Source organism: Anomalospiza imberbis, chromosome 2 (assembly GCF_031753505.1).
Source record: "Anomalospiza imberbis isolate Cuckoo-Finch-1a 21T00152 chromosome 2, ASM3175350v1, whole genome shotgun sequence".
NCBI lineage: Eukaryota > Metazoa > Chordata > Aves > Passeriformes > Viduidae > Anomalospiza > Anomalospiza imberbis.
The window spans coordinates 99,275,113-99,292,080 of NC_089682.1; the positions used below are offsets into that span (position 1 = coordinate 99,275,113).

The following is a 16,968-nucleotide window of genomic DNA, read 5'->3' on the forward strand; positions in this document are numbered from 1 at the left end:
TAAAAAGGTTCTTAAAATATTTTATTTTGCCTGAAATTCAGTGTAAAAGGAAATCAATTTCCCAAATACAATTCCTTACGGCAAAATTTAGAACTTAGTGTAACAAGCATGGCAGTCAATTGTGACATTTCAATGTGAAACTAGGACTGTACAAAAATTTAAGTGCATGTGTTTTGCAACAAGATACGCATACACATCAGGACAGAGGGGAAAACTAAACCAAATCAAAAGCTCAACAAAAAAAACAGGATCCAGTTCTTGAAATCCCTTCAAATAACTGAAAAGCACAAACAAAAATTCTACAGCTGGAGCTCTTCTCTCTAGAATGCTACTACTTCTACTTTCCTCCATTCCTACGATGGAATTGAAAAAACGAAAAAAAACAGGGACATGACTTATACTAGTTCTCCCCGTCTTTCCAGCAAAAGACAAAAACATGGACTAATGAAAACACCCTATTAACTGAAGTACTATCACAAAATCACAAAATATTCCAAGTTGGAAGGGACCCATAAGGATCATCGAGTCCAACGCTTAAGTGAATGGTGGTACAGGCTCATATCCATCTATTTGATAAGTAAGACAGTTGTTTTATGATGCACTCATTAATGAGGGGGAAATATTAAAACAACACCCCACCCACTCCCTTCAGAACAAAAACAAAACCCAAGAATTTAATACTTAACAAATGGGTTTCCTTTTGAAACCAGTCCAGCAAAACGCCACTGAGTAGAAATAAAACCAAGTCTGTCTGAGAGGTCCTTTACTGCAAAAGGGTCGGCAGTTCCCCTTCCTAAGAAGCAACTTCAGACCTCATATACCAGAAAGACCAGCTAGAAAGAGCCATGAAGATTTTCTGTAGAGTACACTAACATTCATGCATTTTTGAATGGCAAATATGTGCTATAGTGTGAACACAGGATTCTCCAGGTGTTACTTTTTAAATGAAAAAATGTAATCATAAAACAATATTAAAAAATGCATCAGTTGCGTACTCAAATTTTTAGACTATTACCTACTAATTATTCAGATTCTCCTCACATATTTTTCTAAACTGTATTTCAGTACTGCATGTTATTTTTGTGGCATCAAACTTTCTTCTAGAGTTGCACAGTGCAAGATATATTACAAAATTCCGTACTGTTTAGAGTATTATTCTATTTAAGATTTGACTTGCATCACTTTAAATTCAGAACATCCAAAAGTTTTTATGAAGAGTACACCATGTGTTACTGTAGATAAAACACGATTGAGATTGGTTTCATATATTCAGTATTATTTTAGCGTAAGTGATAGTGATTCAAGCTCCTTTTGTGAACATGGGGGTGGGGGTTGCCATCTGGAATGGTCTTTTCTCTTTTTTTTTCTTTTTTTTTTTTTTTTTTTTTCATCATGAAGGACCATTGCCTTAGCTTTTTTGGTTATTGCTTTTTTTTTTTCTTTTTCTTTTTTTTTTTTAAGACCATTCCATTTCTTTATTTTTTAACATCTTAAAGTCATAAGGACTTATATGCAAAGCAGTCATACACCTTATCATTAAAACCCATAGGTAAAATACGTACACAAATCCAACAAAAGGCTAGTACATAGTAAAGCCTAAGCATACTACTATGCAATATTATGAATACATAACTTTAGAGACTTCAGTTTAGTACTGTTATCTATTCATTTCTGAAAACATTCACAAAGATTTTAAATGCAAATTTTCATTCCGTATCTGGAATAGAACAAAAATTATCTATGTTATAACAACTTTTGGTCATTTGTGTTTGACCAATTCAGTAAATTACAAAGAACCCAAAGAATTCTGTAACTTTCTGTAGAACTATGTAATAAAAACATTGCATATGTTCCTAGTATGATGTCTTTAGCAATCATTTACTGAAATGTAACTCAAACATCAATCTCTCAAAATGTATAACTGACCAGCTGCTTTTTAATCTATATCAGAATCCAACTTCATCACAAAACCCCTTTTAATACAAAGATGCAGAAGTACATTAGGTAATACTAATGCAACACAGGTGCAGCTCTAGCATTGTCATTGATCAGTTGAATCATCTTCTCCATGAACGAGATTCATTCTCTTCTTCCTCTTCATCATCATCTTGAAGCAGTGAGTCATCCACCAAAGATTCTTCCTGAAACTTCAAGAGAAAAATATGGTAACTGTTAAATCAAAAAATGTTAAAAATCAAAAGGCAAAATACAAATTTCTGACACTTGCACTTTAATAAAGAAGAAAATTTGGTTGTGAATAGGTAAACATTAATGCTTTCAAGAAAGTACACTGGGGATATGTATTTCTTATATACATATATTACTAAATAGCAAATGAAACTTTTTTTTTAACAGACTTCAAGATGACCATGACACATGCACCTCATCCTTAAACAGCTCTTCTGATTTTACAGCATATCATTCATGTCCAAGCTGCTATGTTCCCATGAAACAGAATGATATACTGAAAACTAATGTTTTTTTGCATGTTCACAGTATCTATGTGTTTTCATCCAAGAGCTTAATCCATATGTTCCACAGTATCAAAAAGGCTGAATCTCGGAATTTTTGATTTTGATAGCTTAATCAAGATTGAAATCAATATAAAAATTTAAACGAGGTAGAGAGACAGGTATTTAGAGAAATTCAGACAAACTGTATTAGTATATTTTCAATTCTGTTCCATAACAACATAACTTGACAGACTTCAAAGCCTTTGAATACAAGTTGCTTTAATTTCTTTCTACATATAGACACAAAGGTGTATATAAACTATCCTATCTTGGAAATTTTTTGACCATCACACCTAACACAGCAAACTCTGTCATAGCTAAAGAAAGGACTAAAACATAAGGATGTCTTTCCCTAGCAAAACTGCCCAGCTGTTAGATAGCAGCTGTGTTCATTCTTGCTTATTTTGTGTCGAAGGAATTGTAGGTTTTTTGCTACAGTATTTCCAAATTCAGCAAGAGGTGTGAAGGTTGATTTGCAAAATTATGAAGTCTTCTGAGAGAGAAGGGGCTCTAGGCTGAACAAAGCCTAGAACTAAGCCTTCTCTCTTTCCAGTAGGCTCTTTTACAAGAGGGAGAAACGACTATATTCATTACTCTTGCATATGGGAAGCAGAGTTTCAAAAGGAGCTCTGCTGACAGCTGACCTGTCTATCAATGTATGCCTGCATAGTCTGACCCTGACTAAAACACAGAAGCTTTCTGAGGACTTAGATTCTTTCCTGGTATTCCCTGATGTTCAGTGAGCTATAATACAACAGTGCAACAGTCAAAGAGGAGGAGTTATGGGCAATGCACAGTGCAGAACTCTACAGAGCACAAGACTGAGTGGTAAAAGAGATGATGAAAAAGCCAGGCTTCCATACAGGGGAACAACTATAGGGAGAGAAAATAACTGAGGGGAACTATGACACTGTCCCTGCATATTAAGTATCTTAAAGAAAGTGAAGAGAGAACATGTAGGTGGCAGATCCACTAGAACAATACTTATTCAGAGTAGACATAGTTGAACAGTAGCATTCCTTGTTACAAGACATTACAGATGTTACTCAGAATCCAAAGAAACCAGATAAATTCATACAATAAACACATGTCAAGGCCTTTCAACTACAAAGACACCACATCTCTGACTCAAGAAGTCCCTCAGCTGCAACCCTCTAATGATTAAAAGCTTATCTCTACTTACACATTTTATACTCTTCTTAGGGATCAGTTGTGGACTCAGCAGAGTCAAGTCTTTTGTTAGGCACCCAGGTGTAGAACATAAGTCATCTAGGAAGACTAGATGCTTTTAAAATTAGCTGCCTACTCATCAGGGATTTTCTAAAGTGCTCAAGTCCATAAGACTTTCCTCTTATTTACATAATGGACTGGGACACCCTGTTTCATTATTAAGAATCTCACTCAGCTGAATTATATAGTGCTTTTTTTTTGAGACAAAGTACTCACTTTCATTCAAGTCTTAAGCCTGCTACCTTCTCTACCATAGTATTCAGCTGAACTAGCATGGCATTATAGATATGGAATAATGAAGAAAACCTTTTTCATGTGCTTACAACTGCTGCTATAAAACCAATTAAGTAAGTGGCAAGCAGACAAAACCAATGAACAGCTAAGGGTTTTGATCCAAGTTCAACTCTTAGGTATTTTCCACAGGAAAAACTGCTAAGGCAGTTAAAAGATAGATCTCGCTGTAGTTCGCCTGCCAGTGAATCTGTACATTCCTTCCTTTAATCTGCTGAGGTGTTTGCCTATCCCTGCATGCCCTTCCTTCACTACACAAAAAGTCTCAGTGAAGTGGTTACTCGAGGAGACCTCTCAACAATGCAGACTCCTTGCATCAACACACTGCTGTTGATCTTCCAAGACAATACTTCCCTGAAGGAGATGTGACAAAAGACTTAAGATGCTCTGAAGATTCCGTAATATAGTCTCTTGTTCACTCACAGCTCATAACCATCTGACAACGCTTGAGGTTTGTGTACATGAGAGAAGTAGCACTCAGTAAACTGGAATGCACAAATGTCTAATATGAGAGGTACCTATCTTCAACTGGCACACAAAAAACAAATCGGCATTTTTGGAGACAGGAAGCCAGCAGACAAAGTGGCTTTCTTCAGGAAAAAAAAAAACAGAAAGTGAACACCACCAATGTAAGAAAACTAACCAAATTTGGTTGTATCAAAGCAAACTTGTGAAGCTGCTTCTGTGGTAGATCCACCAAAATGCCACAGGAAAAAGATGCAGACAAAATACTGTCATTGAGTAAGTCAAGGTGCACTTCCACTTCAACTCTTCTATGCCAATTATGTGGATACAGTTAACTGACAGTAAATAAATTTTGAAAAAGATTGCTTGATTTTATCCCCAGGTGACATTTATTTTTCTGAATTCACAAACATAGGTATTTTGAGTGTAATGAGTGAGATTGCATCAATACATATTGCCCCACTATTCCTACATTAACCAATGAGGAGTATTTGGACAAGGCTTTAGTATCTCTCATGGACCATGATGAAGATTAACAATCAGCAAGGGTACTTTAGATGATTGAGTGAAGTCAGAAAATGCTCTAAATTACTCCTTCACCTGTATCCTCTGAGCCATATCTATAAAGGAAAATTAGAGTCTGAAATATGATCCTCTAAGAAATTAGTGCCAAAAGTAGATGGCACAAACCCATGTTTTGGACAAAATCATCAATCTCTCTCATGCAAGTTCAAAACCTGTGCCTTCCATTTTTCCAGATATATCCTCTAAAGTTTTTTGTTATGTAAGAAATTAAATATTTCTGCAAGCAGAAGCAAAGTATCTAGACTTTCAACACCCTAAAGCCAAGAAATATACAGAAATCTACTTTCTGATATCAAAATGTGAGTTAGATTAAAAAATACAAGTATGAATCCACAGATAAATTTTCTTTTTGAAAAAGCTGTATTATTTCATTTTTAAAAAGAAAAATTAAAATAAAAAATAAAGAAAAAGCAAGCTTACTTCTTCTTCATCAGGTTCAGCTTCTTCTGTTTCAACAGCTGACATACTAGCAACAGGCTTGTTCCATGCCAACTTTAGCTCTTGTCCTTTGAAACGAGCTCCATGAATTGCAGCCTAAAACAAGTTTAACTATCTTAGTTACAAATGACTTCACAAAAGAAAGTTGAAGTTGCAATATGTTCATACGAAGTACTGCTACTAGGTTAAACGAAACAACTTCATTCACTGCACATGCAATTCATACATCCTTTGAGGAAAATGATGAAAATACGTTTAGAAGAAAATAAGCTTGGAAAACCATAAATCATTTGGTAATGTGGGTAACATACTGAACCAACGCCTTCCTGTTTTTAAGTATTATTTTGCTGGGTTCCTCACCTTTCCAAGACAGACACAAAACTGTTAATGCATAACTTACTGAAGAAGTAAGACATCCCTACAAATGATTTAACATATTTTTAAAAACCCAACAGTCAAACAACTGAAAAAAAGCCCTTTTGTGATTACAATTTAATCTACTGGAAAACATTCGTCTTCCAGTAAAGCTGTTGTAATTGAAATGTAAAAATTTTTAACTTATGGGATATTCATGTCTTTGAATAGCAGGTGCATTAAGTGGCTGCTTCGGAAATAGTATGTTCAAATTAAAGTAACATGAATGAGCATAAAGCAGTGTTAGCAACATTCCGAAATAACCATCATGGTCAGAGAAGATTTATAGTACAATCTGAAAGTACAGCATAATGTGAAATGTAGAAACAATTACATGTTCAATGACATCTGAACATGAATTGTGTGATATTAAAGTCCCCAGGTATAAATTTTAAATCTGTACATATAAATTTATGATAAATTTAAAAGATTCTATGCTTATTAAAATGCAGCTCAGGAGCTTTTTGTCCATGGTCTCATCACAATGTCACACAACTAGAATTTTTAAAAGTACTTATAAGTGATATTTAGGTCCAGAAATAACTTGTAATCTTTGCAAGAAATTACTAATACATAAAAATGCAACATTTTACAACAGGGAATCTTCCTTCTAGGCTAGAACATAAATGATCATAAAGCCCAGGCCTATTTTCATTTAAGAAGGTAAAATATTAGCAGCATTTACTTCACAATTTGCCTCAGCAGAGGTTTTTAATGCTTACCTTCTACAACTTCTCAAATTGCCAGCCTTAATGCTTTAGTTGCAAACACAGATATTCCAATTGAAATATATTTAATATGTAAGACTATCTTAAAGAAAATACAAATTTTCCTAGATTTGATTGAACCCAGTTTTCATAAAATCTTCATTTAAAAATGAAGGTGAAATTAGACACAAAGTCTAATCAAACACAAGTTTGGCTATTAAATGGTTTAATGCTCACTAGAACATGGACATTTCAAACACTGATCATGAATCCTGATCCTTGCAGTGAGAATCATACTCCATCTGGGAGAAGAAAAGACTTTATTTGGATAGTCCACAAAAATGGATTATTGTTCTAGGTGACCAAAATTTCTTTAGAGGGAAGCAGAACTTTCTCTCCACACTTAAGAGTATTTCTTATGTAAACTACAATGTCAAGAATATGAAATTGCAAAAGGAAGTACCCAATACAAGGAAGCACCACAACTAAAATCCCAACTTCAATTCAATTCATTTATGAGTATACTAATTACAGCAGCTTTTATCTTTGAACAGAACTTTTGCTCACTGTTGAACTGTGTTCCTTCAATACAGCTGTACAATACTGTTTTCCCCTATCAGTCAGTATACACCATGTACCTCCTTTTTTACAGAGTAAATACTATCTCCATACAGTTAGTGCTCATCATTGCTATAGCTAAGAGTTTCACAAATAAAACAGAATTCTGTGTTTTTGGAAAACATCTTTGGCACATGGATATCAAAATATCTAACCATAAAGGATACTCCAAGTGTTCAAAACTACTGTCCCCAGCGGTTGATTTGCATTGTAAATAGCAGTTTTTTCTGTCAATTACCTCACTGGTGTTTGGCCAGGTATGAAAACTGTGATCAGGTAAACTCCACACAATAAAATTTGTGCAAAATATAAAAATAAACTGAAATCTTTCCATACAACCATACTGCAAATATGAATCCATTGTTTCTGTAGTCCCTACTATTTTCAGGAATACTCCATCCCAACAGTGACACAAGGATTTTAAAGTAAAAATCATTTGTAGAACAATTTTGTTCATTAATTTGTTCAGGATCACATAATATACCTATATTATATGCCTACACCATGGACCAAGTAAGGCAGGAATCCTGCTGAGCCAAATGTATTAAGTTCTAATGATCCATATGTAATGATACTGAATTATAACATAAGTCAACTGCGGATTTTAGTTTCTAAAAGTTACTTCTGCAACTCTATGCTTCTGTAATTCCAAAAATTTTTAAAAATATAGTAAAAAGGGGGAAAAAGAGAAACAAATTCCATTTACACTACCACGGGGTTTCAGACAAAGGTAAACCAAACTGATCCCCAAGTAAATATATAGGTTGACTGCAGGATGTCAGTGAAATTCCAGGTACTCTATGAGGGTACCAAGTCTTCAGGTGAAAAAACCTGGCAATTAAATTAAGATAAACCAAGACATCTAAATATCAATTCCTAAGTGTTTCTCTTAATTTCCCTTTTACATCCTGCACCTCACTTTGCTATAAACTTAATTTACTAAGTATTTCAGTACCATACAGTACTGACATTTTTATTTAATTTACACTTTTGTGTCAATAGTTTTAAAATAGTTAACAATATTACATTTAATCAAATACAGAAGTGTAACATAAACAGAAAGTATTTGAATGCTGAAATGTATTTTCAAGAAAGACTATACTCACAGCTTCAGCTTCTGCTCTTGTTTTAAAAGTAATCACTGCATGGAGAGAAGAGTCATCTATCTGGCAATCTTCAATTTCACCATATTGCTTTTGATAAATAAACAACAACAAAAAAAAGTTTAGTAAAATACTTCTCCCACCTCTAAAAATGCAGTCCTAAATCAAACAACCTCAAAAAAAAGTAGAAAATTAGAACAGTGTATACTTCACAATTTTAATGCCGAAGAACTTGTCCTAGCCAAGAATACAGCTACTTGTACTTGCATTTCTAAACCATCAAAGTGCTCTTGTCTCTGGATTTCCCAATTCTTATAGGTATGACATAAAACTATAATAGAAACAGGCTGTTCTGCTTCAGTATTTCTCTTCTGATTAGAGAGAAGGGATCTTGAAATTATTACATTAGCCCATTACAAAATTCTTCCACAGAAGTATTTCTACAGGAGCTGTAGAAAAAGTTTGAAAACAACTAAACAACTGTGTTTCAGCATCTTAATAACAGGACCTATCTATTCCTATAATAGCCACGATGGTACTGCTACCTTTGATGCTGCCATCACTGTAAGCTACAAAGACCAACAAAAACCCACACATGTACAAGTGGACTGCACTGCTGATGTGCACAGAGTTGTGGCATCACATTACAAAAACAGAAATACAGCTCACAGCATTTCCAATAGAAACTGAAGCAAGTTTAAAACAGCAAACTTGCAACTTGCAAAATTAGTTAATTTTTTTCTCAGTGTTATCCTACTAACACTGTGAATGGAATTGTATTTCTTCGTGTTACTAAAGTTCTTTTTGATTACTATTTGGCTTGTTAAAGATAGTAAGTTTCCTATAAAAAGAGAGACAGGTGCTTGTTTGACTTTTTTTATTTAAACCTTCTTGCATGACTGCCTGACGGAAAATATTAAGTACACTGACTGGAGTACAATTTAGTGGACTAACAAGCTCCTGGACTTCTCCCTTCAGAGAGGACCACTGCAATTAAATGTTGGGAAAAAAAAAACCCAAACAAATAAAGAGGGTTGCACAGATGAAGATTCGCATGATATTCTTAGCATATATTCCACAAAATAAACAAATTTGCTTTTGTTGTACTCTTTTTTTTAAATTGGAGAAGAAGTGGTTTTATAAATTTATGTTGATTTTTCACTATTATATTTGCAAATAAAAATTTGCTAAAAATTATGTATGTCAATTTATCATTTTTTAGACTGAAAATAGGGAAAAAAAGGTAGAAAAAGATCTGACTTCTTAAACTTAAGTATATGATTAGACAGAAATATTTGGATGCCTTTTCAAGATCTACATACAATTGCACAATTTTCACTCTGACTCTTAAATTCAGAAAGCTGGGCAAAAGCACTGAAAATATTTGAAGAAAATTTTTGTTAAGCACTTGTTAAGGTACTTCAACAAAGACAGACTGACTTCAGGTACTGAAAGTTTGGCAATAAATCAATCTTTGTTCTCAACATCCCTTCAGTAATTTTATCATTTTGTACCTAAGAAATTGTAAAAAAATTACATATGTCCTGAGCAAATAAATATTACAAGCCATTTGTCTTTGTAAGGAAAAAAAAGCCTTGTAAATGCTATGTGATTACAGCTATAACTAGTTGAAGCAATAGTCTATTTTTCCTGTTTTAGCTTTTCCTAATGCATCCTCTGCATATCATGCTTAAGATTCATTCCTACATAATATTTCCAGATTAACCGAATCAGGAGAAAACAAATCATTCAATGGAAGGATGTTATCCAAAGGGAAAAAAAAGAGTGCAATTGCGACATACCGCAAAATGAGGCAGAAGATCTTCTCTGTCACTTTCGGTGAAGGCAGAGATCTCCAGTGCCCTGGGCCGATGATCCACCACCGCGTGCACAGGAACTCCTCTGCCTCTCCCCCGGCCCCGTATTCCTCTGCCTCTGCTACGTGCTGCACCCCGGCCTCTCGTGTGAACCCCTCTACCGCGAACTGAAGACAGAATCCCTCGCTTGGCAGCCTATATGTTTACACATAACATATTGATAGATTAGAATTCAGTCTACATATTTAGATAGAATTAACAAACACATATTTATTCTGATGTTTCCTAAAAACACATCCCCAAGAAAGCCCTAGAAAGAGCAGTTTGCAGGTCTTAAAATAACTGAAGGTGGACATTTAAGTAACATTCAAAAGCTAATTATCTAAAGGGCAATTATTACCAGACCAATAATAGAACAGAAAAAGGAAACAAGAACCAGGTATCAAAAGAGCCCTTATCTGTGAAGATTAACTCCTCACAGGAAAAAACAGCTGCTGCATAACTGAAATTTCATTATCAAAATTTCTTGATATGGTGTCTAATAACTACTTAATTAGTTTCTTTACTTTACCCTTTGCCTCTAAAGTTTAGGCAAGGCCTTTATTCTGACCAGAATTCTTGCAGCTTAAGAGCTTTTGGCCACAGAATTGTGAGATGTGAAACAAAGGCTTATAAGGGGCACCTCCAAGGACAAAATATTCAATGAACACTTGGCTCTAGGTACTCAAAAATTTCCGTTTCCACAGTACCTGTGTATCCCTTCTAAAGAACTAGCATATGATTTTCAAGAACAATCACAAGGCCGATGACAGTGAAAGTCATTTAAAAACTAATTTCAAAAAGTTACTTTATGCTTTGAAAGACCACTTTCAGGTATCTAATTTCAATGTTTACAGCAAGAAAAAAACATAATTTTGATCCCAAATAGATCTGCCATAGGAATCAAATGTTAAATGAAATCACCATGCTTTTAATAAATCCTACAATGTTTACAAACTCAAGCAGCAATGGCACTACTTTAATCCATGTCAGTGATACCACCCATGAGGAGATCATTTTCTTATGGCTTTATTCATTAAATTATTCAGATAATTTTACCATAGCATCTAGTTTGCTTTTTAATTTTTTATAAACATAATCCTGAGGCGTTTGGGTTTTTTCAGTTTTGTTCTTTGTTTGGGTTTTTTTAAACATTTTAAAATGTTTAAATGAGTAATTCAGGGCATGCTGACTCAACAAACAAGCTGTAAACTATTTGGATTTTCTTTCAGTAAAGTCAGGGTCACCTGGAACAGAAAAACAGGTTATGAGTCAAAGAAACAACACATTAAATATTGTGGGAGTCAAAGTCACAAGCACAATGTGTGAATAAAAGTTTTTTAAAGAATTTTTAAGAATACTGAAGAATCAAACAAACATCAAGGGAAATAAACCCCATATCTCTCTTGTAATCCGTGCAAGGGATATATTTCATGCTGCTCCCTGAAAGATATAAGTGTGCATTACTGATGACCCTGTTTTACTCCATCTACTTCTGTTGGTATTTGCTAAAGGCTTCACAAAATTCATTTAAATATTACTGTCCTAAAAGAGCTCTTTTTTACCTAACTCAAAATACAAACAGACTTAGAGATGGAGTAGGATTAGTGCACTCAGCTATGACGTAACTTTATCTTAAATGTGCACCTACTTTTCCTATTTGACATGTCATTCAATTCACTTATTTTCTGAGATGCAGGATTTATAAACAAGCTTTCAGCACGCTTATACAGTATTACTCACCATCACAAAATATACTGTTAACATAAGCTTTTGTACCATCTCTATTCAATTGGTTTGATTTATTAGTAAAACTATTTTCACAATTACCAAAACTGCAGAACAACTTAGTTTTAAAGTAAGGATTTAATGCAACTTGGCTGCACATATGTGTGCTGTATTCATATGCAGTAATACGTAAGACATACGTAAGACAAGAGCAATTTAAGTGACACAGCAGCCCTGCTTAACAGTAAAAAGAAATAAGATTATCAAGTGATTCAAGTAGATATTACACAGTCATATAGGCAAGAAAGTGCAATATAACACAGAATAACAACCACAGTATTCATAGTTTCTCAAAATTAGACACACATATGAAGAATTTTGTGCAGCCATCTCAGTTTTTTTTCAAATCAAGTACTTGGAAGAAAAAAATGTGTTTCTACACATTGAATATTTCCTCAAACACTCTATTTGCTTTTCTTAAGTTCTCCTCTTGCAACCAACACAACACTGTAATAATATTACTTTTGGCATCTCAAGCTTTTTGATTAATCTCATTAAAAGCATGCTAACATTTGAGAACAAAAGATTAGGCAGTATTTCTTAACTTTTCTGTGTCAAACACAAAACAACATTCAGGCAACAATTTAAAAACACTTCACATTCTCAAGAAAGCATTAATACCCACAAATCTATAAAATATTGTATCATCCAAATAGTTACAGAATTTAAACAGATTAGCAAATGCAAATAGAGATAATACTACTTCTCAATTCCACTGCAGTAGAGAAAGTGTTTTTTTAAAATATTATTGCTAAATGTCTCCTTCTACACAGAACTTAATACTGCACTCTGGGTAAAAATAGTTCATGATACAATACGCAAAATAATTAACACAAAGAAACATATTTGATTAAAAGTTAATTGCTACAAAAGAAGACACAAACATACTTCCAGCTGCAGTTCTGTGTATTTTCGTCTTAATTCAGTAACTTCCTCCCCAGCTTGCATCTTCTTGTATAAATCCAGTTCAGTATCTAGCAACTCCTTCTGCATCTAAGAAATTGTTATGGTAAATTATTAGTTTCACAGTTCACATTCTCTACAAGGAAACAATTGTTCAATAAAAAGCTGTAACTTTGCAGGTATACTGCTTATTACACTGGGTTTCCACCTCCAAAAACAAAAAATGCACAAGCTTAGGAGCCTTCATGTCAAGGTAAAGCTTCCATCTGAGCTTTGTGATGTCAAGCCTTTTAGACTACCAAGCAAAGCCAAAGCTAATGGAACTTTTTCTAAAGATACATAGAATAAAAATTCAAGATGTTATGGTGATGAGATGAACTAAAAGGAGATGAAAAAGGCAGTACAGCTATGAATGAATACAAAAATCTATGATCAGTACTGAGAAAAAGCCTCTAAGTTTATTACAATGTCACAATGCAAAAGCACAAATATGGTAATTCTGTTCAGACCACAGTGAAGAAACACAGGAAGTAACAAGACCTTTACTAACAAAAGACTGGTCTCTCATGCACTCAAAGTTACCTTCCAGGACACAGAATCTTAAAAAAAAATTTGAAATTCATAAAATATATTCGAAACAGAAAAGTTTCTATGAATCACAATTAGGACATGTTCACTGCAACCACTGAGATGCAGGGCAAGATTTATGTGACCATGAAAACTTAATTTGAAGTTCTGATCCAAAGTGAAACTTTTCTAATGGAAGAAGCAGGACTCAAACATTTCAGTGACATCACAAATGAAGGCTAACTATAAAAAAAACTACACAGGATTGTGAAACAGTTTACGTTTACACGTGTTGATTCAAAACAACGGCATGAAATGTTAGCAAAGGCTGAATGTAATAAGATTAAGAATTCGTGCTTGTAACAGTTGGAAATCAAGTATCACCACTGATAAAGAAAGGTGATTTTTTTTGTTTTTCCTGGAATCTTTAAAAGAAAAAAAATCTGGATTATTCAACTGGCAACTTCAACCTCGAGTCTATTCACCCCCATTTACTGATTATCTACAGCAACCAAATGAAAAAATCCATTATCTGTATAATGTTCTTCCAAATTTTCAAAATTGGAACAAAGTGTCTCTGAAATCCCACCAGCACCTAGCACTCACAGAGCAGCCAGTGACACTGGTGTAATGAATACTTTTGAGATTTATTGTTAGTGGTCTTAATGAAGACTTCTCTGTTACAGAGCTGTGCCAAGTCTGAAGAAGAAAATACCTCCTCCAGGACACACCAAGAGGCAGCAAAGGTTTCTCACTGAAAGGGGAAGAGCCTTTTGTAATCTGAACAAACTGGAAGAAGCAAAAATAGGCGAAGATAACGGCACAGTCACGTGAGCCTCATCTTCCATATCTTCACCATATTCCTCAGAGCTGTCCAGGTCTTAAACACTTAAAAAATACAAGAGAGTGAAGATCAAAGTCTTTCAGAAAATTTTCAAAGTTGTAAATTTTAAACAAAGGCTCTGTAAAATCCTTATTTCTACAAAAGTCAGATGGGGCTGATTGGTTTTGCTATTTCAAATGTTAACAAAACTGCATACAGACAATGGATACTTTGTCCACTATTAAGTGGGTCTACTTGAAATGCGTCTTCATTTTCCATATTACAAAGGAAGTGGAAAAGCAACTCAAAAACTTCATTAAAACTTCAACATTAGCATATTGCCTCATTTTTTCTTAGTAAAAACAACTACCACACAAGGAAATGGAGGACCAGGTTACCAAGCAAAGGGTGATGTGGGCAGATCTCTAGATAAACAAAACTGGGTTGAAGAATCATTTCAAACATAATCTTAGCTATCACACAAATGAGGGGGGGCCTACACAACAGCATCACAGGGACAAGCTCTCCTTTCTTTTCTGGGAAATCAGTGCTTCTCTAAAGAGCCTAAACACTAATACACAAAACTTGTGAAACAAAGATAAGGCACTGGATGTCTGTGTGCACTTACAGGGCTACAATCTGCCTGGGACTACAGAAACATCATAAAGAAACAGACAGTGCAGTGGTACAGTGGACAGACAGGCTCTTAAGGAAGGATGAGCAAGGAGTAGGAGCTGCTCTGCATTAGAGAGTGCAGTATGAACACACAGAGCTCTGACTGGGGACAGGTGATATTGCAGTGTGTGTGTACTCCACACTATCTAGTCATGAGGCCTTCTCCAGACAGCTGGAAAGAACTGCCTGTTTGAATACCATGGGTCTGGGTAATTGCTGGAAAGGCAGGATGATTTCTAGCCTTTGAAGAAGAATTGCATCCTCCAAGTTCCAGAAGATGCAGGAAATAAATTTGGCAGGATGATTACCAGGATGAACATGATGATTCTAACAAAACTTATATCCAAAATCAAGGTGTACAAGAGTTGGAGCACAAAAGGAACACATTTAAATTATCTGAGAATGCAGGTACTAGTTTGGAAAGCTAAAGTCCACTGATGGCTTTGAATCTGGCAAGGGGGTGTGAGAAACAAGAAGGACTTCAATGCGTCAATCAGCAGCAAGAGGAACACCATGCTGTGAAAAATGTGGTCTTACTGCTGGACAATAAAGAGGACCTGACAACAAAGGACATGAGAACAGTGGAGGTACTCAATACTTCCTACTCCTCAGTCCTTACTGAAAAGACCTGCCTTCATCAATCCCACACCCTGAGACTGCAAAAAGCCTGGAGCAAGAACCACAGAATCATCAAGGCTGGAAGAGATCTTTAAGATCATCAAGTCCAACCAACAACCCAGCACTACCAGTGTAACCTGTAAACCATTAAACCACATTACCCAGCACTTGATGTAGCCACCTGAAGCACCTTAAACACCACAGGGATGGTGACTCCACCACCCCTTTCAGCAACCTATTCTATTGTCTGACCACCCTAACAATCTATGCCCATTTTCAGGATAAATACATGTTGCTTCAACTTTTTCCTGACAAACTATATAAGAAGCTACAGTTGAGTATAGAGAAGTAATTTCAGTATTCCTTTTTGGTATTTCTTTTCAAGGCTGTGACCAATTTAGGAACAAATACTTCTATAAAAAGCAAAATAGTGCATTTTAAAAAGGTAATATAATTGCATTTTTATGCAGCTGGGAAACTGGTAACAGCCAGGTATCAATAAGAATGGAAGCAGAGGAAAAAGTACTTCTCACAGGTAAAATCCAAATATGGGCACTAAGATCAAAGGAAAACTGACCAGTATAAGCTTCAATCTTAAAAGATTAATATATTGACAAATTTCCATGACACAGAGTCACAGGAAATGACATACCAGTACAGTTTGTTTTGTGTATAAAGCCTGACCAGAAGATATTTGTGCTAACTATAATCTTTTTGCATAAGAAATACTATTTTCATAATTTATATTAAAAATTTATGAAAGCAATAGACTATACACAAACCATTGGACAAAGTAAAAGAAAGAATCATAAGACTTTTGATTTGGTTTTTTTGATCTTCTAGATGAATGCAGTATCTGTGTAACAGCAGATACAGCTTTTAGACAACAGCATGGTTTTAAAATTAACTATGCTCCTTTGATAAGAAGGCAAAATAAATCTCACTTCAAAGAGAACTTAAAAACTAAACCAGTTTGGGTTTTTTACTGATGGGACTACTTATTTTTATGTGTGAATTCATCTATTAAAAATATGACCAAAACTTGAGTACCTGAGTTTTAGTTTTCATGCTTTTTAAAGGAGTCCCTCCTCCTGGTGATACACCTTTTAATTCATCCTTTAACTTGGTAATGCTATTAGTCAAAATTTCCAGTGTTTTCATGATTTCTGCTTTGTCTTCTGACTTCATGGCTTTATTCTTCTCCAGCTTTGAAATCAGCATCTGTCCAGTTCAGAAAAAGAAGTCTTTTAACTCAGCAACTATTAATACAGATCTGTTTTCCAGAGGTCATTATAACTAAGAGAAAAAACAAATACTGCATTTCTTTTGCTTTGACCTACAAATCAACACACAGGACTTTTAACACATTGTACA

The 16,968-nt window shown here is 34.7% G+C and overlaps 1 protein-coding gene across 5 annotated transcripts in view; it reads right to left on the minus strand.

Moving 5' to 3' along the window:
* RBM26 (RNA binding motif protein 26) overlaps positions 1-16,968 on the minus strand; it is a 51,855-nt gene continuing 34,887 nt past the window's right edge. For all 5 annotated transcript variants that reach the window (XM_068182424.1, XM_068182426.1, XM_068182422.1 and 2 more), the window contains 6 exons: positions 16,645-16,815; positions 12,897-13,001; positions 10,167-10,376; positions 8,368-8,454; positions 5,505-5,618; positions 1-2,147 (listed from right to left, as the gene is read on the minus strand). In XM_068182424.1, the coding sequence (XP_068038525.1) occupies positions 2,058-2,147; positions 5,505-5,618; positions 8,368-8,454; positions 10,167-10,376; positions 12,897-13,001; positions 16,645-16,815 (777 nt within the window). In that variant the 3' untranslated portion in view covers positions 1-2,057. The remainder of the gene's footprint in view (positions 2,148-5,504; positions 5,619-8,367; positions 8,455-10,166; positions 10,377-12,896; positions 13,002-16,644; positions 16,816-16,968) is intronic.